At 30.8% G+C, this 22669-nt stretch overlaps 3 protein-coding genes across 5 annotated transcripts; all 3 read right to left on the reverse strand.

Moving 5' to 3' along the window:
* Positions 1–1436: 1436 nt before the first annotated feature.
* On the reverse strand, positions 1437–5610 carry LOC110997370 (lysophospholipid acyltransferase 5). Its single transcript, XM_022265504.2, has 4 exons — positions 5348–5610; positions 4089–4807; positions 3620–3754; positions 1437–3067 (listed from the first exon to the last, which is right to left on the reverse strand). Exons 2-4 carry the CDS (start codon positions 4795–4797, stop codon positions 2460–2462), a joined length of 1452 nt encoding a protein of 483 aa, XP_022121196.2. The 5' UTR covers positions 4798–4807; positions 5348–5610; the 3' UTR covers positions 1437–2459.
* Positions 5611–7875: 2265 nt separating this feature from the next.
* Positions 7876–10367, reverse strand: LOC110997380 (kynurenine formamidase). Its single transcript, XM_022265519.2, has 5 exons — positions 10117–10367; positions 8932–9056; positions 8666–8860; positions 8254–8430; positions 7876–8143 (listed from the first exon to the last, which is right to left on the reverse strand). The coding sequence occupies exons 1-5, from the start codon at positions 10311–10313 to the stop codon at positions 8031–8033; spliced, it is 807 nt and encodes a 268-aa protein (XP_022121211.2). The 5' UTR covers positions 10314–10367; the 3' UTR covers positions 7876–8030.
* A 1449-nt stretch (positions 10368–11816) lies between these two features.
* LOC111002223 (histone-lysine N-methyltransferase set-2-like) lies at positions 11817–20364 on the reverse strand. Of its 3 annotated transcripts, none has more exons than XM_045634074.1 (11): positions 20261–20364; positions 18940–19643; positions 18716–18779; positions 18540–18634; positions 18162–18243; positions 16744–16909; positions 16628–16669; positions 16284–16395; positions 15974–16207; positions 13680–13853; positions 11817–13314 (listed from the first exon to the last, which is right to left on the reverse strand). In XM_045634074.1, exons 2-10 carry the CDS (start codon positions 19634–19636, stop codon positions 13687–13689), a joined length of 1659 nt encoding a protein of 552 aa, XP_045490030.1. In that variant the 5' UTR covers positions 19637–19643; positions 20261–20364; the 3' UTR covers positions 11817–13314; positions 13680–13686. The 3 variants fall into 3 exon arrangements, with proteins under 3 accessions (XP_045490030.1, XP_045490031.1, XP_045490032.1); XM_045634075.1 differs by lacking the exon at positions 20261–20364 and adding an exon at positions 20152–20248; XM_045634076.1 differs by lacking the exons at positions 11817–13314; positions 20261–20364 and adding an exon at positions 15628–15715 and having other exon boundaries at positions 13816–13853.
* Between the last annotated feature and the right edge of the window lie 2305 nt (positions 20365–22669).

The following is a 22669-nucleotide window of genomic DNA, read 5'->3' on the forward strand; positions in this document are numbered from 1 at the left end:
GTTCACCTGGTGTCAGATTAACATATATACATATATAAAGCGACCCAAGAATGCGACATCAAAGTACCTTAAATATCGTAGATAGACTATTTTTCTGAAATAAGAATTTAATTAATTTTGAAAAGTATTCAATGTAATTTATTAAATGACTTGTGTCGTCCTGAAATAGCACCGACACAAATGTGAAAGAACACCCTTTTTGGTGATGCCAATCAGGAGAATTTTTACTAAATTTTTTTCTTAAGTAACAGTAGTTTAAAAGGAACCATAAAATATTTGAGTCAAATTTCAAGAGGATTGTCAATCTTTGTGAAAAGCTGACGACGACATTTGGAAAAGTACCCACTTAATAAAATTTAATCTTCCAACTACGAGTTCCGGAACTCCGGCTAATAATAGTCGGAGAGCAGCAGAGATTCTAAATTTTTACCTACTTGGATTGCTACAAATGGACCGATTAGATGGCCGTCCAGTCCCCCAGACCTAACACCATTAGATTTTATCTTTTAGGAAAGATACAGAATTCAACCATATCATATCGAGAACTCACTATAATATGCATAAGAAAATGAACGGGCAGCGGACATAATAAAAGATTGCCGACTTGCGTAAAACAAGAGGAGCATTAAATTAATAAATTAGATCCAAAAAATACTTAATTGGCTTTGGCAGTTTCATGTTTATTTAAAATTATTTGCAGTAATACTTACTATTCAAAAAAATCTTACAGCAAAATATCCCATTTACGATATTTAAGGTACTTTCCCTTCATATCACAGTAGTTTAGGATGCCCTGTATACTGAAAGTGGTAGATTCCATAAGCAAATATTTTTTGTGGAGAGTACAAATCTTAGCGATGTTGATATACGTCCAAACCAAAGTTAAATGACCTATCTCAATCGAATTTTAATTCATATTTGAGATGGACATCTTAATCTAAATATTGATAAAAGTGTGCCTATAACCATTCGATGGACTGTAATAGCCATCTGTCGAAACAAGCTATCCATAGTAGATCGGTGTATGTAGATAGAACTTTGTATGATAATGATAGGTAAACTGTATCCTTATGTCATATATCTTTAGAGTTGAATTTTCCAAAAATCAATTTTCTTCGTAGGGTTTGGTTATTGGGATGCAGATAGGAGATCAATCGACTGTCACGGTCTGAAGTTAGATTGTGGATTCATTATTAGCTTCGGGCGATAAAGGAATGCCAGCAATTTTAAACATAGAATGAGAGAAATTGATAATTTTAATATGGAGCTAATAATAGTCAAAATCAGTCTTATATATTTACAATTACTACACTATATTTATATAGGTATAGTATAGTTTTAAATGGTTTCAAAATTAATCCTTCAGCATCCAATTTTTACAACCAATAAATGTAATTCAAATTCGTGATAAAGTAGGATCAAATAAAAGAAAACCATTACTTGAATAGCTTTTTATTTCTAACACAACTATTTAAAAAAGCATATACATATAAAATCATATTCTCTTGATATTGTAACTAAATTACAATAAATTATATACATATGTATCAAGTAACGTCAGAATAAAAAGAAGTGCAGTATGGCTCACAATAACCTGATGGACATTTATTTACAGTAATTATTCAAATTGAGCAAAACGGCCATTGACGCAAAATTAAAACCAAACAATATATCTTGTCAAACGAAATTGTATAGATTTAGATTAACATGGAGAACCGGATTATTAAAACTAAATAAAGATAAAGCTATAGAATTAAGGTGTTTAGTCAAACTTCATTTAAATTAATTAATTCATTTAGGTAACTTAACACATATGTACGTTAAAAAAAAGATTTGTCAAAGTTCGCTTACATCACGAAACTGTGGAGTAGACATACGGAAGTCATGCTTAAGGTCAAAGCACATTTCAATTCTGAAAAGGATCATCACCACCAAGGCGTCAAACTAACCTACTTTGACCTTAGATCGACTCGACATCAAATCTTACCATAAGATCTGTCGTCTTAAGAACCATAAAGTTCAGCTTAAACTGTTTTAGTAAATACATTTACAACTGAATGTCAAAAACAATCTGGGTTCATTTAAATTTACTTAAGTACAAGTACTAAAGCACTGAAACATGACTCTTCACATGTAAATTTGTTAAACAATAGAATTAAAAAAGTTTACTACGTAAAATCATAACAATATCTTTCCTTAAATAGCGTTAATTCTCGAACTTATAAATTTACTGCCGTTACGCACTACACACAAAAAAAACATATGATTTTTTGGAACTCGGCTTGACGAGAATAATAAGTAATAGTTTTATATTATAACATTATTATGCATCAGTACTATAATAAATAATCAGTCTACTTAATAATAATCAATATCTATTATGACTAAAAGGCATGCATTAATTTATTCATAATATTATTATGTGCTTTATTTTTTATCTACAATCTTATTTTATAATGTTAAGAACTTTTTGGCTTTTCATCAAGTTTGGGTTTCAAGTATTTTTTAACCGCCATTTTAAGAAGTCTTTTGTATAAAAATGGCCAAGGCAAGAAAATTAAGAAACCTGAGAAAAATAGGCTGTAGTATACTTGCCACCACTTCCAAAATATTTTGAGATCAAACGGAGCCAAACTCCAACCCATAAAAACGATAGTATAAGCTTTTAGGAATATATACATAACATACTTCAAATGTGAATTCCAGACCTTTTCGTATAAGGCTGTTTTTGAAATAATACTTTCCACTTCTTTCTCCATAAATATAATAATAAATTCATTGAAGAATGTCATGTAATAACCAGAACGTAGTCCATGCCACAGAGCTAAAAATAAGAGAGTGAAAAACTGGCTTAAGTGTCGGTTGTTCAAAAACTTAAGCCTTTTGTAGATATATTCGGCTGCAAAGAAGTTTGTATTACAGTTGAAACTGTCTATATAATGTTGGAATTTTGTCGCTCCTTCGAAAAGCATCAACTTGATGTTATTACAACCATCCCACTTGGCAACCGGACCATCTTTTGTATCCTCAATTCCATTGTATGACAATCCAAAACGAATGCATGAGGCTGAAAAGGTAAAATTTATTTTAACTGTTTTTTTACAGTTTTGGACCAACCATTACAAACTGTGCTGAAACATTTTAAAGCATGAATCTAGTAGGATGCAGAGATAGCTGCTCTTTTTTTATTGTAGTACTAATCTTTTACTATACTTATAATGTAGATATATATATATATATTTTAAATTCGAGACATGTCATGTCATGAAAATTAAAGTTATTCAGTTTAGGGATTTTAAACCAATTCTAGTATTATTAATTGATAAGGATTTATAAATAGGATCATGATTACATAATAGAATACTAGTTGTAGTGAGTAAGCATAATTTTTAAATAATTCTCCACAGCTATCAATATTCATGTATTTATAATACATCACTATGTGCTGCCATTGTGTAAATATTTAAATAATTACTTAAGAAACACTAGATATTTAAAATTACCTGTTAAATTAAGTCATTATTGTATGTTAATGACTTGCAATTGGAAATTAGTTGTTTACTTACTTTATTTTTCAATTACTAATTAATACTTGGATGACCTTGAATATTTCACTTACCTTCTGTAAGTAGCCAGCAGGAAATATACTTGTACAGAGCAAAATGAGCCCACAAGCCACAGTAAAAATGTCGGTAAAGAATAGACGTTTCCCAGAACTCATCAGACATCATGTATTTAATATTGAAAACCGACACTAAAATAAAATTATTTTTAATGGTATGGTTGTAATAATAGCTAACTCAACAATTTTTTTATAGTAATTTAAATTTACTTTTAACCATTTATGTGGCAAACTATTTTATTATTTACATTATCATTAAATAAAGGAATATGATTGTATAAATTTTAAGTTTTATAAGTAACTTTCAATTTTATTTTAATTGGGTAATTTAGGTTTTACATTTGACATGTTCAAATTTAGAGATCTCATTTCATTAAATACCATTTTAAAAAACTAGACAAACTGTGCATAAATTTTTAAAATGTACAATTTTGGACTTATGGAATTATTTACAAAGTTTTCTTACCTCCTACTTGAAAAGCTATTAAATAAGCAAATCCTTGGACAAGCCTTTGTACTGCATGTTTTTTGAGACTTTTAGACTCACTTTCAAGAGGATATTTGTCAGAAACAAAATCAAGGTATCTTTTGAATGAAAATATAGGCCCAACAAGGAAACAAGCAGGAAAATAAACAAATCCAAAAAGCTCTAAAAGTGTTGGTACCCTTTCCAAAGCAGTTTTTTTATTGTTACTTGATAATTCCTTTCCTTGTTTTAATTTTTGGCCATCCCAAACATCAAAAGAAAGTGCAATCAATTTTAGGGTCAGGACACAATGGGGCATTGTCCATGTTATATCATAATCCTCAGACTCTGTCATAACATATCCAACTAATAGATATGTCATGTTAAATACAAATGTTATAATTGCATTCCATTTCCCTGGGCCAAAGATGAATGTAGTAAGATATATTACAAGTGCAGGTATAGCATTATGGATAAATGACCATCCGAAATTGTAAATGGCAAGATCAATCCCCATCAATGCAAAGTAAATATGCCTCAGTGATTTATGTTCTTTTATCTTGGCATTGTATATAATTCCTAAAGGGTAACCCAATAAGATTGATATAAGAAGCTTTAACGCTGGCTCAGTAGTTCCAATTATTTGAGCAATAAGTGGTACTGGGCTCAGCTCTAGCCAACCCAATAGTAACAAAGCAAGGCCAATCATGTTTTAAAACCTGGAAGAAAAAAATTTTGGACTACAATATTGATCAGATATTTTAACAATGTTAAAATTTATATGGTAATTATCACTTTATCTTAACTGTCCATAATAATAAAACATTTCAGACCATAAAACAAAGACATTTACACTAGAGGTTAGGATTATACAAATAATGAGGTCTGTGACAAAACAATAAACGGAACCTTTTTAAAAATGAAGTGAAAGTAAATATGAGTGACAGCTTGGTGATTAAGGGAAAAACTAACGAAATAAAGTCAAAACTGACTTTTTAGAGCATTGTATGTTATTGATCATAGGTTCAAGTTTACAATTCAATACCTAACATAACCAAACTAGATAATAATTCGTTTTTTGGACAGTTATTTAAAATAAAATATTAATAACCTAACCTAACCGAACTAGATAATAATTAGTTTTTTGGACATACATTTCGTACATACTCAGTATAATCAAATTCAAGGTATTGAATTGTAAACCCAACCCTTGATCTGTATGAAAATGAGCAATTCGTACGAAAAATTTCTTATTTTACCTCGTTATCATGCTTCACGAACAACAGCGAAACGTCAGCAGCAATGACGCCAAGGTAAAGGATGCAAATTTAAATTTATTTTTCGAGAGTTAATAAAAAGGCTTTCAGCTGTTAACTACGATCAACTCGACTCGAAAATGAATGCGTATGGATTAGAATTTAGAAGTTCGTAGCACAGAGTAAATGGCCGCTGCTGTCACGTACCTAACTACTTTGCGTTATTCGAACCATTAATTCTTCACTAAAATATGTTTATCTCTTTTGTCGAATACAACGATACTGTAGATAGAAAGAGACTAAGTTATATTTTATATACGTACCGTAAAGTCCATTTCCTACAGATTTAGAAAGATAAACAGATGACATTTATATTTTTTGAAAGAATATTTTTTTTAATGATTTTAAACGATCACAGATTCATAATATCGGATCAGTAACCTAAGTCTATAGAATAACTATTATAAAGAAGTGTTACCTGTGTTAGCGACTGATCTACTGACAATTCAAATAAGCTTTTGTAATTTGTTATCTTTAAATAAGTTTTGGTTGGGTTTGGTTTTGTTTTCCATTTCAATACTTTGAAGGATTAAGTAAAAGAAAATGACAATTAAAATTTTTCTTATTTATTTATCATTTTAAAACTTAAGAAATTACACTAATTAAATATTGCTAATCTTTAGTTTAAGTGAAAATTTTGCTAAGCTCTTTAATGCACTTAAGGAATCGGTAAATACAATGTTTTTTTTGAGTTTGAAACACAGCATCTAATCAAGAGCTTTTAGTAGTAGCAAAACATTCACCAGTAAAGACCGATGTTTCTGGAGGTAATTTAATTTTCTGAACTATGTTGTACCTACTGTTTGTGATACACTCCAACACTAACACGCCCATTGGAGTGTTTAAATGCATGTGTATACATTTGATGCCAATTAGGCCATTTACTATAGACATTTTTTCAAATAAATTACTATGAAATTTTATGCGGCACGTAGGATGTATATACTTACTCAACTACACTAGACAAAGTAAGGCGAAAAAAGTACTTATATTTAAGATAATGTACTTACCTCAACTACACTAGACAAAGTAAGGCGAAAAAAGGTTGCAGTATAAAGAGATTTACTATTTGAAAACAGTCATTAACAGGTATATACTTTTTCATTTTTCTCCAAAAGCTTGTAACTTTGGTTAGGCTTAGTTTCTCGATTACCTAGTCGTAAGACGGGACAGCATTTAATCATCAATCATGAATAACTATGACTGCAGTATTGCGTTTTCCAGAGCCAAATTAATTATTTTAATAATTAAATAAGGAAAAAGCAAACAGTCAATTAATTTCTTATGCATGGTATAGCTTTAGAACATTATTACTTTTAGTCGCACTATGGCTCAGCGATAATAATATATTACAAGTTAATTTAGATAGATTACTATAATATTTATAAATTTGGCTTAGTTAGGATAAACTTTTCAATATGGACCATCAATTGTTTGTAACTTATATATTAATATCCAAAAAGTACCCAAAACCGAATCACAGAACCCCACTATCCACGTGGTCTTGTCTGCCCCTGGTGTATATAAAAAAATTGGAGAATAAAAAGACACCTACATCACCGTATTATCAAATTTGGCCCACAGATTTCTAAATTTCGGTTAAAATAAAAAAAACCTGTTATGCACATTTATGTCCTGAACCAAGCTGAAAAGCACTCAAACGTTAATTAAATATTATAATAAATTTACGATTAAATACTATTTTTTATTTATACATTCTTTGTTTATAAGCAGTGTTAGTTAGAGCCGAGGTTAGAACTAGCTACCGCTTAAAAGAAAATGAGAAATTGTATCGAGACGTCAGACGAAGGGGAAAATTATCCTTTGTCAATCACGTTTTAACTTTAGAAAAGCTTACCAATTTCTGGTTATCGGTGAGTGTTCTGAATAATTTGGGTTGTTCCCTTCTGCCTTGTTTCAACACTGTACGAGCCGTATCAATTGCAAATTTCATCAACATCACTTTTTTCATCAACCACAGCCCGTTTCACAAGGCATTTTCTTTTGTGACCTAGCGAATTATGGAATCGACTCCTAGTGGGAAACTTCCCTGAGAGACGACTTTCAACTCTTCCCTAAGTGGCTGGCAATGCACCCTGTACAAAAATGTGTCTATGGGCTGCGAGGACCGCCCTTTGTGGACACCTGTAGGCTCGTTTGCCCCCTTTATATATAATTATGCGGTCTAAAGAGGTGTGCCCATTATTAATTAACATATACTTGGTGAGATTAACTTGACTTTCTCGATAGGTGATTTTACATAGTTACAAAATTCGAATTGCTAGCCGAAATTATAATTAAATATCCGTTAAGAGTTATTTATGACGGTTTACTGGCTTAGTTTATTTTTCTACATAATGACATAATATTTAATTAAATTCTATTCAAAATTAGAAATTAAACATTTTGGAAGGTAAAATATAATTTATTATATTATTATAAGAAGACATGTGTATAATTTCCATGTCTATCAAGTAAAACTTAAGTTACAATTTGAACATAAAATAACCAAATCATTACTAAATGTTCATAAAAAAACAAATATTGTCATTATATTAGCATAAAGCAATTTATTTTCAACAAATAAAAATTAAATCACCATATCCATGATATATTAGCATTTGTTTTACGTGTTGTGGGTTTTGTTTACTTCTTTTGGACAAATTGCTACAAATCTAACAGGAGCTCCACTTCCTTGGGCAATTTTCATTGGCATTACAAGAGCGGTGCAACCATATTCTGAAAGTATAACAATATCAACATAGATATTTATACAAAATTGGTAAAGTACAAAAATACAGTGTTGACCACTGAGTGAAGTTCTCATGAGTTGGCACCTCAAAGTTTACCTGGTATAGTTCTTGATAAATTAACATTTTCAATATTGTACAACCCTGCTTTCGACCCTAATTTGTGTACAGGAAGATCTTTTGATGCTCCAGGATCTACCGAAGAAGTATCAACGCCAACTCCAACTACGTTTTTGTATGAAGTTATTATCCAGTCCATAACTTCACTACTCAGACCTGGTAAAATAATAAATAGGTATAACATTTTTATATATTATTAGATTTACCCTCCTTTTACTCAGGTTTTACTTATTCTTCTTAATACCAATGAAATTATATAGACGGTATGGTGTATATGGTGTATCGGAAAACAATTGTTTTCCGAGAACAAAAGAACATAATCTAATGACGCAAGTAGCGATCCAATTTTCAGAAATATTTCTACGCTTTTACAATTGGTAACCAAACTCACCAGGGAAATTTAATGTGTTATTAGGCCCCAATCCAAGATACTTTTGTTTATCATTAACAAACTTGCTCCATCCAAATTTGAACACAATTAAACATGGTTTACCAAAATTGTCATTAATCATAAAATCTAAATGATGTTTATAAAGAACAAAATTTGGATCATCGTTAACCAGGGAACTGACATCAGCAATAATAACTGGAAAACAAAGGTTAAAAATGAGTACGTGAAAATTTATTTTACCAATAAATAAGTAACAAAAATCTTACGCGGAACAATTAAGTCTTTAAGAGGAATGTTCCCCACAAAGTTTCCTTGTTCATAGAAATGATATGGTGCATCCAAGTGAGTCCCACCATGTTCGGAAGCAACAAATTCTTTAGAAGAGTACCAGCTTAAAAATGTTCAAAATGGTTTCAATTATTCCACTTCGTGACGTATGTTAAAGTGGTTTACTTGTTAAACTAAACACTTAAATGTTTATTTTGTATTCTCCAAATGCATATAGGCAGAGGAAAGATTAGTTATCGAGAAGGCAAGAAACTGTAACTATTATGACCCTACTGACTAGAAATAAATATTATTGAAGTTATACTTTTTGTGGCGCGATGGAGAAAAATGAAGAGAGTGAATTTTTAAATTGCGCGCGCACACCAACACCTAAATACAACATAGTAAAGTTAGGTCTAGCTGGGATGGAAGTCGATAACTATGTTCAAGTTGTAAAATCTAGTATTTTTATTTAGAGAACAGTGTTTAGTAACAGTACAATTAAACAGTGTGATAAAAATAAATATTATTTTGGTGTTTTAAATCAATTTCATATACCACGATGATAGTATTTACTAATAATTTATTTATTTAAATAAAATCTTTTTCATTTATATTAATATTTATCGTTATTCACTACTGCATTTTCGTTTTTTTTCCATACGCCAAAGTATAAGTTCTAACGCGTGTACATAAGTACACACACTCTTTTTTTTCCGGCAATAATAATTCCGGTGAACAGGACCTGAATCTAGTCTGGCCATAAATACAGTTACATAAAAACTAATTAGGTACTTATATTATTTTAAAAATTTCTTTCGATTTTGCGCAATTTCATATGTGATGTTTTTCGAGTTAATTATCAAATTACAATATGGAATGGGGTGTTATAGAAAATATTATTGAAGTGATCGCCTTGCACATGTGGGTATGACCGACGGTCATATTCCATTTCATTTTTTTTTTTACTTTTATAAATATATAGGTATTGAATTTAATACTATTACAGTACTTCATAAAAACATGGATTTTCATTTGTAACATAACTTTGCTGAACTGGCTACATTTAATACTAATTCACAAAGGCAAAGCTATCTTTGGTGTGTAAATAGAATAATGAAATGTTAATTATACATTGAATTACATACCGATAAGTGTCATAATGTTAATGTCAAAAAACTTACTTAACGCCTTCGTTTATAATTTGCTTGGTAAATTGAAACTTTTGTGCTTGAGGCCAATATATTGTATTTGCATCGAAAGGGTAGCTAAGATCTATAAATTCATAGTCACCATTAAATAACACTGTATTTAATGTATTTATGTGTGCGGTGACGTTGATATAAAATAATGCAAAAAAACAAAAATATAACACACACATTCTTCAACCAACCCAACGATAGGTTTAATTAAGACTACTGGGTGTACAAGTTAATAAGACTGTTTATATATACTATTACAGTTTGTCCGTTTGGAAAAACTTAATTGAATTAAAAGATTTTGGAAAATAAATTGCATTGCTGCACGGTTTATTTTTACAAAATAAGCTGTAATTGCACGTGTATTTTATTTAGATTCACGCTGTGTTGATCATGTTGTGTTGTAACACAGGGTGGAATGCGTAGCCTTTAAAAAGGAGATAATTCAAAACAATGTTTGGAATTATCTCGCCGACCATATTAAAATACATGAATACATAGCCACGTGCTAATTAAACTAAATATATAAAATATCTATATTAAATTAATAAAGTATTTCAATCAAAAGACTTGTAACATCAAGCTATATCAAGGATTACCAATAAAGTTAAAATAAACGCTAAACGTACGGCCGAAGTCGCACGAAACTGTAGATAATAAAACATTATGTACATGATAAAGCAATCTTCTCGAGTCGGCTATGTTTATCAAACGACCTCGAATAGCAAAAGGTCATGATTGCTCATTAAAGTACCCTTCTGTCTGTCTTTAATGTAATAGGATAACTTAGAAGATTAAAATCAAAGACTCATTGTTAAAATTAGCTATCTGATGCCGCTATTAAATATTTAACATGGTTACAATTTTAAGAACACAACAAGACATAATATATCATACGCATATCAAAATTCGGTAGGATTATATTTCAAGCTAAGGTAAATATCACAAAGTAGTCGTTTATGAAAAAAGGTTCACTTGATAAGCAAATTACCGAAAGTTGTGACTCATGTTAATTTATTGAAAACAGGTGTAATTTCTACTTCTTGGGGTAGAAGTTTACTTCTATGTATAATATATAAACGTAATACGTATGTAAATATATAAACGTATGATTTTATATTATTCATACGTGGATATAGAACAGGATCAAACGGGCATGCTCAACTGATGTTAAGTGATACCCGCCGCCTGTGAGATAAATCATAAAGAATAGCACTCATCAAAATGATCACTTTATATTCACACCAAAATACTATATCAATTATCAACATTTCTGTCAACTACCAGCACAGATGAGCCACACTTTAATAGGTTTTTTTTAATTTTAAGTAATACATATAAAAATATTATATGGTTTGTGTACGCTTCAAAAACTCAAAAATCTTTAGGATTGTTTGGTTTAAATTTTTACATGGGCAACTCTATGTAGCCTGTTCCCGAGTTGGCAAGCCAGATAGTCTTTATATCTACGCAAACAGTGGATATATAAAAAATTATTATATATCCACAAGTATTGCAAAATGAAACTTTCAATCACAATTTGCAGCAAAGCGTGGCAGAATACAGCTAGTATAAAATAATTTGAACGGACTTCCAATAACTAGGAGCCGAACTCGCATATCAGGCGAGCACTACTTTTCTGGCGGGAATATATGATAATTAAGAGAAAGAAAGGAAATTACCAGTCAAAACAAAATATTTTATTAACATGCGAGTTTCTCAAATACCGGGTGTAAATTGTAAATTAAGTAAGTAACAAAGAATTTCTTCTTCGTTAAATTACTTTGATAACTATTTCTGTTTTAAAAGGAAGCAATGGAATTTAAAGGAAAACCGCAAACTATTTTGTTCTGCAACTATTTATACCCGGTAATGCCTACCAATTTCTCAAGTCATATAAAATTACATTTACCTTTTATTTACATTACGTATACTTAGTCGTAATATTATATTTACACAAAGTTAACAATAACGATGAAATTAGAATTTATTAAAATACCTGACATTGCATATTTACCAAGACACAATTCAAAAGATCTTCAACAATCAAAAACACATTTTGAATATTTTTATATTGATTTGATAAAACAGTATAACTAATTATAAATTAAATTAGCCCATTGACAATGAAGTTTTAAATATAAAGTGACACTACAATACTAAAACGATGTGACTAGGTCTTATTTTATAGTAACGATTAAAATTTAATTTTGTGGCTAGATTCCGCATTCCCATATTCACCAATAACAAAGCCGGTAAACAGTAAACATTTAAACTTAATACTTTTGTTAAAATTCCGAAATTATTTTTTAGTCTGATCTTGCAATCAGCAAATATGTATCAATTGCTCATTAAAGGAGGCACCGAGTATTATAAATTCATATTAATTAGTTTAAGAGTACCTAGGGCCTGTGGGTTTAATGAATATTTGAATGTCGGCTCTATGGAATGCGGCTGTGTTAAGGCGATCTTAATTATATTAAATCACAAATTCATAAGCAAATTTTAATTGTGATTAAATTCCTTATAATCAAATATCTTAATTCTAACCTATTTTATGGAAGAATAATGAAAACGCATTGCTTTTGCCTACACCACATTCGCTAAGTTACAAGGCACTTGAGGAGATATTCCTGTGTTAGCTCTTGTTTTTATAATAATTATTGCAAAGTAGGCGCTATATAGCGATACAAAAACAATATTGTGAACTGTTAAAAATAATATTGAATCGGGACAGTAACAGCACGATGGTCAATTGAATTATTATTAATTATTCGATATTTAATATTGTTAAAAATAAATTGAATAATTTAAATACAAGTTCATTGAAAGACTAAAATTGTAATTCATAAAATATCATAATATAAAGATAATTTATTTGTCTAAATGTCACATTATAAACACATATCCTGATAATAATCAAATACTATTAAAAACTATAATATATTATCATTTTAATACAGTATGGATTTTGATAGAGTAAAAAGTGTTTATGTCGATAATATCCGTACTGCACACGTCAACAAAGTCATAGTCTTTTAAGAAATCAGATTGTATCACATTGAAACATATGTCAAATTCAGTTATCTTCTTCTTCGTCAACTTAATCTTAAATTACCGTTTACATACATATTTACACCTGTCATCAACGCTAGCTCCCGCCCACCATGCAAGCAACATTATCTGAAAAATGCAATACGGACAAATGTTATTTTACACAGAACAATATAAATTTGTGGAACTTATTCTATTCAACATCAGTTTAGCTTCTTATTTAGAGTAAGAGAAAAGCAACCAATTTCATAGTGAAAACTAGACCAGCCATACGCTTTGTATGGACTGATGTTCATGAGTCTAAAAATAAAAATGTCCGGCGCAATATCAAAACATCGTTTTTATATACTGAATCAAATAACAATAATAATCGAGAATTTTAATAAGTTTGTGATTTAGTATTGTCTACATATTATTGTTTCTGTTATTTATAGATATATTTAAATAATGGTTAATGGTGCTTCTCATTTTTTAACATTCAAAAATTCACTTACCCCAATGCTATTGATAAGAATTATAATAAGACGTCGGCGGAGAATATGGATCCGATTTTTGATTTGTTTGATTGTTTGGCTTGGATGGTGGAGGAGGAGCAGATGTTGATGGCTTTGTCATAGCCTGTGAAGGTCCCTGCATTCCATTATGCTGGTATGCCATCAGTGATGTACCTAAAATATATACATATATGTATCAGGATCATAAAGCTCTCGCGTCACTGTTGATGATAATGATTCATGAGTTAACGCTTTTTCTTTCATATAAAAAATAAATGAACGCATGCCCACACTTTAACTTCTACACAAGCTTTTAAAAATATTTCGCAATCTAGTTCGAATATTAAGTTCAAAAAATGCAAAAGCAAAAACTCTAACTCGTAACAACCAAGACTTTGTACTAATATTTATGTGTGACAAGTTAAATTTTGATAAATAATTTGTATTGTTAACTTATTTATAAGTTTTGTTAAATTATAAATATAGCTATTTAGCGATTCGCAAGCACTCTAAAATCACAGTCAAGAGATTTATAGAAACGCTATGCAAGATGAAAAAGCATATTAGATAAATACGACAAATTTCAATCGATTCGACAGTCGCTTTTGGAAAAGAGACAGCAAAATTCCTAAAACTCGATTTTCAAAATCAGAAGAATCTTACATGTAATGTTAATGATGATGGGTAAGAAATTAAATTAAATTTTAAAAAGCTGAATAATAAGTGATCACTCAAATATAATCTCTTCTTAAAACGTAGCATAAATCTTATGATGAAATTAATACATTAACAGCATTGATCTCAAATTCATTTAATTTTTATTCGAATTATTTTTCCTGAGTATTAGTAGTGAGATATATTTGAGTAATATGAAAGGAATTAAGTAGAAGATCAGATGAATAGGCCATTTTAGACAAGATATTAAAAACATTTCAGATTATTTACTTGTGATTAAAGAACTGATAATTGTTATTTTTAATATTGTATTGTAGTATTGACTTTATAAATTCAAACCTAACATATGACAAAATTTCAAGAACCCGTTAAAATTCTCTAACATGGCATCCATTGCACTAGTGTACCATGTTCGTACACATGTGTCAAGTTTCTTACGTGTTAATTATCGTTCTTAGAAAACACAAAACGTCATCGTCCATTTGACATATTTTGTGTCACGTGACTGACGTATATAATATTTCTAATTTTAAAAGGTTTTGAATCAATTTACAGACAAATTAACAGACATGTTTCATACAAATTACTCTGAACAACAACCTACATTTCATACTGTCAAATAGCCTATAAGCCCAACAAGTACATTTATATATATATATATGATGACAAACAGAAAGCGCGTGCAATAGTATACGTCGTGGCCCGATCGTAAAATTGATTGTTTCATGAAATAGTTATGTTTTATGTGATATTTCAAACAATGTTTGGCCATGTCCTTGATGTAAAATGCATCGAGTTTGATATAAATTATCATCGTGGGCCGTAATTTATATTACTTTATACATATATTGATACCTCGCATTGACATTAATAAAAAAAACTTTCGCTTCGCTTCAGCCTTAGCCTTACTAGGTCTGCTTTTTGCAGTTATTTTGCGTCACGCAAATAAAGCTATAGCCAGCGCAGAATAATTTAATTAATTCACGATTGGATCACTAATGATACATCATATTATGTGGAAGTATATGCGTTTCGCTGTGTAATTATGGAGCCCTGGAGGCTTGACCATTTCATGAAATGATCAATTCTACGATCTCTTCATATTTTTAGAAGAATGCTAACATATTTTTTAGCTTAAATTTAACGCGTGCAATAGCAATGGATTGGGTGAAATCACCAGTTTGAATTGAGATAAGCCTTTAAGAAGTTGAAAATTTCCGATGCAGAATGCTCATTTTTATGACTAGTATTTGCAATATTTAATATTATTTACTTGTGTGAGTAGTTGGTGCCATCGGTTCCCAAACAAATGAGACTTAAGGCCACTTCCACATTTGAGAAAAAAATCTCGCTATGCGGTGCTAAAAATAAAAACATACAGTTTTATAAAAAAAAACCTGTAAAAGAAATAATTTTTATCGCAACAGCAACGGTATATAAGCCTTAGGTATACAATTAGGTAACATATAGTAACTTTAAAAAGTCACTGAAAAATTTCGAAAGTTTGCTTATTGATAACAAGTCTCAAAAAAAAAACATTATTCGCAAAGTTTTAGCCGTAAATGAGTACAATTTTTTTAAATTGGGTATAAATTGTCAGACGAAGAAATAAAACATACCTGCAGCTGGAGCCATAGAAGTCGATGGCGTCATGAACGATCTTGTTATAGGCGGCGGCATATTATAATAGAAGTAGGAAGGCGAAGCTGTCGTCGAAACATTTTTACTAAGATTCGAACTTTGAGTTTTGCTTGTTGTAGGAACCGATACGCTTTGGCTATATGATGCTTGTGATCCTTCATAGTATGTGTTATTACGGTTATATTCAGGTTGGTCATCCCTTTTTTTGTTACCTATAAATTTCATAAGTTACCTTACTAGTGTCAAAACCAAAATCTATTATCGAAATCAAATACAAAAAATGTTTACCGTCACGTAAATGTTCCGCAAATAATAAAGAATTTTGAATTGAATTATTTACATTAGGCCTAGTCATCAATGTACTTAGAGATTCTACGGTTCTTGGAGGTGTTAAATCGCCCTGTAAAATCATAAATAATTACAATTTATTCATTGACACAATACAAAAAAAAAGACTGTAAATGCTAAGAATTCGGCCAACCAAGCTTTTCGTTATGCTTACGAATCCGACTTATTCTCTTTATTTATGATATCTTAATACTTATATAGATATTAATACATACAAAATTATTCAAATTAAACGCATGAATATAAGTATTGTGTGTAGCCAAGGCCAAAGATAGTTTACTTACAATAGCGTTCTGATTATCAGATTCTTGTACTTGCGAGCCATCCTGTAATGAAACAGGTAATTAACAATAGATGATGAGAAACAATTTTAATTAATTATATCATACCAGATGCTAACCTCATTCAATAATAAATCCTCAATAATTTTATATATTTCAGGGTTTAATAATATTTTTAAAATCTCCTCTTTACGTTGGAATTCCTCATATTTCTTTTTGTGCATTAATTTTTGATATTCAACACGAGCAAACAACTTATCTGATTCTTTTTGATAAACGTCGATTCTGAAATAGTAATATTTGATTTGAACATATCTACTGTCATATATAATGTCATAATTATTATATTCAAATAAAATACATTCTATATAAAATCTTTATTTTTAATTAATTTCAGTGTAGATCACAAATATCTATAATATTAACAACGCTTCGCAATCCTTCGTGTCAATAAAATTAGTTGTCTAATCTAATCATTTATTAGCGATGCAGCGCTCAATCTTTATTTAAACTGGTGATTATTGCGATAGCGTATATTCGTCTTCGTATATATATATATACATATATATATATATTATATTTCAAAGTATTTACTAAAAAACCTTCGTTTAACCAAAGCTCGTTTCTGGTGTACCTCGCACTTTAATGATACAATCACATTTAAGGAATATAATATCTACTGCATGCAAAAAAACAAATATATACACATATATAGTATAAGTATGTATATAATCACCCAATAAAGGAACTTATAATAATTATACTAGCTTACATAATATTATAACGCAAAAGCTTGTTGTCTGTTTGTTAGAAATTTGCATTCCCTATTTATAATCTAATTGTTTGTTGGTCAAAGCTGTAGTTATTTAATTCTAATAATTTTGATATTCTTTGCTTCGTTCGCTAAAGTGACCATTTTTAGACCATTTTATGAAATATTGTTTCGCAATAAAACAAAACTATTACGTTAATACATATTAAGATATTGTGATATTTATCTAAGTAATATTCCGATGCCGTAGGTCGTGACTTTGACTCCCATGTTATACATTCACAATGAAATAAGTAAATATTATTTTAAATGAATAATTGTTTTGTAAAAAAATATTTCTAAAATTCCACAGGTCTGCGAAGGTATAAAACTGCTGTCGCTTAATATTTTACTTATGTAGGATGCATATTCATTTATAAACATTTTCGCAAATAACAAAATCTGTCGCTCTACATGTACAAGTAAATTATTACCGTAAAGTAAAACGTTCAGTTGCATCCATATTAAAACGATACCTAAACACAAATTCATAGACGGGGTTATACAAAGGCCATACATTAATAAAATACTTTTAATATTACCACTGCATTTAAAAGGCTCACTATTTGACATTACAGAAAAGGTATTTTTCCTTGTTTACAAAAACGGAATTTTCCAAATCAGTGCTTTTAAAGTGATAACCACCAACGCAGACCTGTGTCATTATCAATTTTATTAAAAGATCTAAGGATTCGCAAAGCATTTGCTTTTGCATATTATTCAAACCTTATTTGTCGCTCTCGACACGAATCGCACGCCGCGTCATCGACTATGGCTTCCTCTTCCTTTCTGATTTTGCTGGGACCGGCTGAGAACAAAGTCAATTATCGCAAAGCTCTTGCTATTAAATTGCACAACAAAATGACATAAATAGTAGCGAAGTATTAATTCACAATTCAGTTTTGAATGAAAGCACGACATATTTTCTTTGAGCTATGAATGAGATTCCAACTAAACCCTTCAAATTCTTTTTATAAAAAAACATAGCAATCTTTTTTACTTTGAGTCTTCAGTTATCTTTTTGTCTGTAGAACTTTTTAGTAATAGAACTCGCTATGCTTGTGTTCGCATGTTTAACAGTACAATAACCATGTAATATATTACCTTTCATATTATCACTAACGGTAGGACGCTTTAAACTTGTATTTGGTATGAATGGTGGAGGTGGCTTACTAGGATCAAACCTGTCCATATTGAGTCTAAAAAAGTAATTTTTTTGTTACAAAGAAAATGCATTGCTGTACTGTACTTAAACAAATACTTCACATAAGTACACATACTTAGGAGTTGGAGGTTGTGGTAGCTCTTGATTAAGTGAAACCCTCATAGTTGGTGGTGGAGGTGCTAAAACAATTAAAAAAAAGATTTTTCATGCTTTAGAAGATATATTCTATGATACAGTAAATGTAATATTTAATAAATCTCCAATGTTTAATACATTAAGATAATTAATAATAGTTATATAATTAGTATTAACAGTATGTATACTAATAAAAATAAATACCTGTATACACTGGAGGTGTTGACAGTGAAGAGCTTGTAGAGCTCTGAGTTGGAGGTGGAGGTGGAGGAGGAGGTAAATGATGCATTTGAATTGCTGGAGGTGGTGGAGCAACTGGCATTGACATCATTTGTGGTGGTATTGGCCCCATATTTATCGGTCCCATGTGCATAGAGCCCATACCCATACCTGGCTGCATTGGTGGAGCCATATGTCCCATATTATACGTAAGTTGGGGTCCATTGACAGAAGATGACTGTGGTGCTGGTTGTGGAGGTGGTGGTGGTGGCGGTGGTCCAGCTAAAGACTCTTGTATATAATTAGCTATCTGTGGTATTGTTTCAGCTGAAGACATAGACATATTAGCGTGTCTCTCTGCTAGAACCTTAGGCAGTTTACCTGTAGTTAAAAATAATGTCTCTTCATCCTTTGTTGCATGGATAAATGTACAAACTTCCCTGGTACATGGCGCTCTGTTTTGATAGTCATGACAGAACTTGACAGTTTTTTTTAATTTCTCAATGTCTAATTCATGTCTAAATCTACAGGAACTACCTTTAGTACATTTTCCCCACATGTAATCTCTACATGTATCTGGTTTTTTATTATTTGTAACATTTCTAGTGCCATTAGTAGTTGGTGTTGTATGTGAAGATCCAGCTGACTGAGAGCCATTATGTTTGTTGCTGCTGTTGTTCATTAGAAATCTGTAGAAATTGCATATTTAACCATTAATCAAGTACACAAAAATTATACTTCCATACAAGATTTCAATATACTTTCATTTATTTACAATTTGTAATATATATATATATAGTTCTGACAATTATGGTAAAAATACGAAGCAACATAAAAATTAATTCTACTAATAGTTTTTAGTTGTACAGATTACAGACAAAAGCTTATCTAATTCACATTTAGTGTAATCGAAAAACAGGATTAAAATATAGTTTAACTATGTTTAAATTTAAATGTTTTAAAAATACCGGCTGTGAATTTTAACATACAATGTTCTTAATTATGCCATGTATAAGTTAATTTTTAATGTAATAACTACATAAATTCACTTACACTTATTCAAACTTTTAAATTTTATACCACAACTTTAAATAAAGATGTCAAGAAAGCATACAGTTTTCCGTATTTATGATACTAAACTGTTATTTGACACGAATGACGAAAAATATTAGGGTAAACAATAAACATAATACCTACTACTATTACACGAGAGATTTACACATCAAAATACTTTGTCAGGTGAAAATAAACAAGTACTTGAGTTACTTTAATTAATAATAAAGACAAGTAAAAAGGTTATGATTACCTGTCCGCATTAGACAAGCCCACTAATTTAAACTTTAAACATTCAAACGCACAATATACATCATAAACGGACGCAAACTGCTCCAGCTCACGACCTACAACAAGATGGCGGATTTTTTTTTTTAATTTAGCTAGTAGCCGGATTCATAGTTTGTACCGTATCGTAGATACGCACTAAAAATGTACATACTATATGGTGTAGTATTTTCTATACGATTTAATGTTTGTGGCAACATAAATACAGAACACTAAGAAAAAGGAGAAAACATACGTCACTCAGAACAGACTTTTTAATACAGTTGCTCAAAAAGTGGCATATTGCAGGGACGTATAGCGTTCGGGATATGGGCTATTACCATAGACTTAGTATATACTGGCGTATATACTAAGTCTATGGCTATTACACACTCGTGCGTTCTCATTCTCAACAGCTGTCAAAACAATGTCTATTAAAAAGAAAAAAACCAACCACGAAGGTTTTACTAAAAAAATCATATAAGTTTTTATGATATATGCAAATATTTATAAAAAGGTTAATTATTAGTTTCAATATCAGATTTAAGGATTGGATTCAATAAGTAAGGTTAGGTTTCATTTCATTTCATGTCAATAAAAAATATACTGGGAACTCGGCTGTATGGGCATAATTCCCTTTGCCTACCCAAAATGGCTGAAGAAAAAAAAAATCTGCTTGTATTCTTTCACGGTTGGCGCTATTTTTTAAAAATGTCCTTGCGAGTCGAGTTGTTTGTTGCACAAAATGAGTAATTTCGATGATATTTTATTTGAATAAACACCATTCGAACTCAGTATAATTGCACTGAATGCTTCAGAGAACATTTTACCGGAAAAGTAAAAAAGTCGTTTCATAGCTACGTGCGACGAATTTATTGCGTGGAGGGAAGAGAAAAAAAAGCAAAATAGTTTTATTGCTTAATTTTTTCGCAACTGTATTAAAAATAGTTGTTCAGTGCACGTGCGGGACCGTCATTGCAACCGACTGTCAACCCTCACCTTCGTCGGCTGCGCCTCGGCTCGGGTAGACTATTGTCGGAACTCTTTCCAATGACAGGCTTTCCGCACTTGTAATGATAATAATGTACTAGTACTAGTAATGATAATACACTATTTAAGACGAGTGAGCATGTATTTTTTTCCTTGAGCGTTTGTATAAGAATATAAATGAATTACTGTTGTTTGTGAAGAAATATACCAATTTAACAAAGATAAAAATGGGTTGTTATTTATAACAAGATAGAACACCCATAAGTCCATTGGCACCACAAGATGGCGGATTATAGTTAGTACTGCCAGTTGCGAGGATTCAAAAAATCTTAACATATATTGATATCGGTAACACTATGTACAACGATGAATGTCGAACATAAGATAATAAATTATGAACTTCCAACAATTAAATACCTACTTCTTTGATTATTTGTTTACCACTTTCAGGTAAAAGTCGTAAAAAGGTCAGAAGAACTAGCAGAAACAGCTCAAGTTAACTTAAGTTTTTGTTGGTAAGGAACTGCAAACATTACCTACACCACGCTCCTCATGACATCTTCAGTTAATAATAATAAAAAATAATTAGTAAAACTGTCTCTATAATATTATACAAAATCAAGTCTTATTATAGACAAAATAATGAAATAGTATAGAGATATTTCATTTCAATTAAGGTACGTATTTTTTCTATTAATAGAAAACTACAATTTTTTTGTGAGTGTCATAATGTAGGTATACTAAATATTTTTATCATATAAAATAAAAATGTATGGAGTAGAAACGTGGACTATCCTGGCTCGAGAACGGCAATGGACCGATGCCTTTGAGATGTGGTGCTGGCGGCGAAGGCTCAGAATACCGTGGTCTGTGAAGCGCACCAATAAACAACAATACGAAATAAAACAAAAAGAACAGACGCGGCTAAAATGGTGTGCCACCTGAAATGGCGTTGGGCGGGGCATACAGAAAGAAAATGTGACAACCGATGGAGCGAGAGTGCTACACTGATAGCCGGGAGACGCGCGCCGGCCGCAGTGGCGCCCGCGCCAACACTGGGCGGATGACATTACCGCCGTGGCCGGGGTCATCTGGCCGCGCCTGGCCCACCACAGACACGAGTGGAACCGGATGGAGGAGGCCTATGTCCAACGGTGGACAAACCAAAACTAACAAGCAAATAATTTTTCCTAAATATTAAAGTGTATTTTTTTCTCAATTCAAAATTAATGAAACTTATTGAAGGTTAATTTAATAAACTAGTTATTACAGAGGAAGAAAAACAACAATTGTTTTGACGTCTACACAAGTTTTTCAAAATATTGTTCCACTATTAAGTTTAAAAAATTCAAATGCAAATACTAAACTCGTAACAACACAACATATCGTCCGGTCTCGTGCCATT

This window comes from Pieris rapae, chromosome Z, assembly GCF_905147795.1.
Source record: "Pieris rapae chromosome Z, ilPieRapa1.1, whole genome shotgun sequence".
Taxonomy (NCBI): Eukaryota; Metazoa; Arthropoda; class Insecta; order Lepidoptera; family Pieridae; genus Pieris; species Pieris rapae.

Excerpts from the sequence above, each read along its gene's own strand:
- LOC110997370 (XM_022265504.2), bottom strand. The coding sequence starts at position 4,797 with ATGATTGGCCTTGCTTTGTTACTATTGGGTTGGCTAGAGCTGAGCCCA. Across the intron at positions 3,755-4,088 it reads AATAGCTTTTCAAGTAGGAG|TGTCGGTTTTCAATATTAAA; the intron begins GTAAGAAAACTT and ends ATTTTATTTTAG. Across the intron at positions 3,068-3,619 it reads CTGCTGGCTACTTACAGAAG|CCTCATGCATTCGTTTTGGA; the intron begins GTAAGTGAAATA and ends TTACCTTTTCAG.
- LOC111002223 (XM_045634074.1), bottom strand. The coding sequence starts at position 19,636 with ATGAACAACAGCAGCAACAAACATAATGGCTCTCAGTCAGCTGGATCT. Across the intron at positions 18,635-18,715 it reads CCACAACCTCCAACTCCTAA|ACTCAATATGGACAGGTTTG; the intron begins GTATGTGTACTT and ends TTACTTTTTTAG. Across the intron at positions 16,670-16,743 it reads AGGATTTATTATTGAATGAG|GATGGCTCGCAAGTACAAGA; the intron begins GTTAGCATCTGG and ends GTTTCATTACAG.
- LOC110997380 (XM_022265519.2), bottom strand. The coding sequence starts at position 10,313 with ATGTGTGTGTTATATTTTTGTTTTTTTGCATTATTTTATATCAACGTC. Across the intron at positions 8,431-8,665 it reads TAACACATTAAATTTCCCTG|GTCTGAGTAGTGAAGTTATG; the intron begins GTGAGTTTGGTT and ends TTATTTTACCAG. Across the intron at positions 8,144-8,253 it reads TTTATCAAGAACTATACCAG|AATATGGTTGCACCGCTCTT; the intron begins GTAAACTTTGAG and ends TTATACTTTCAG.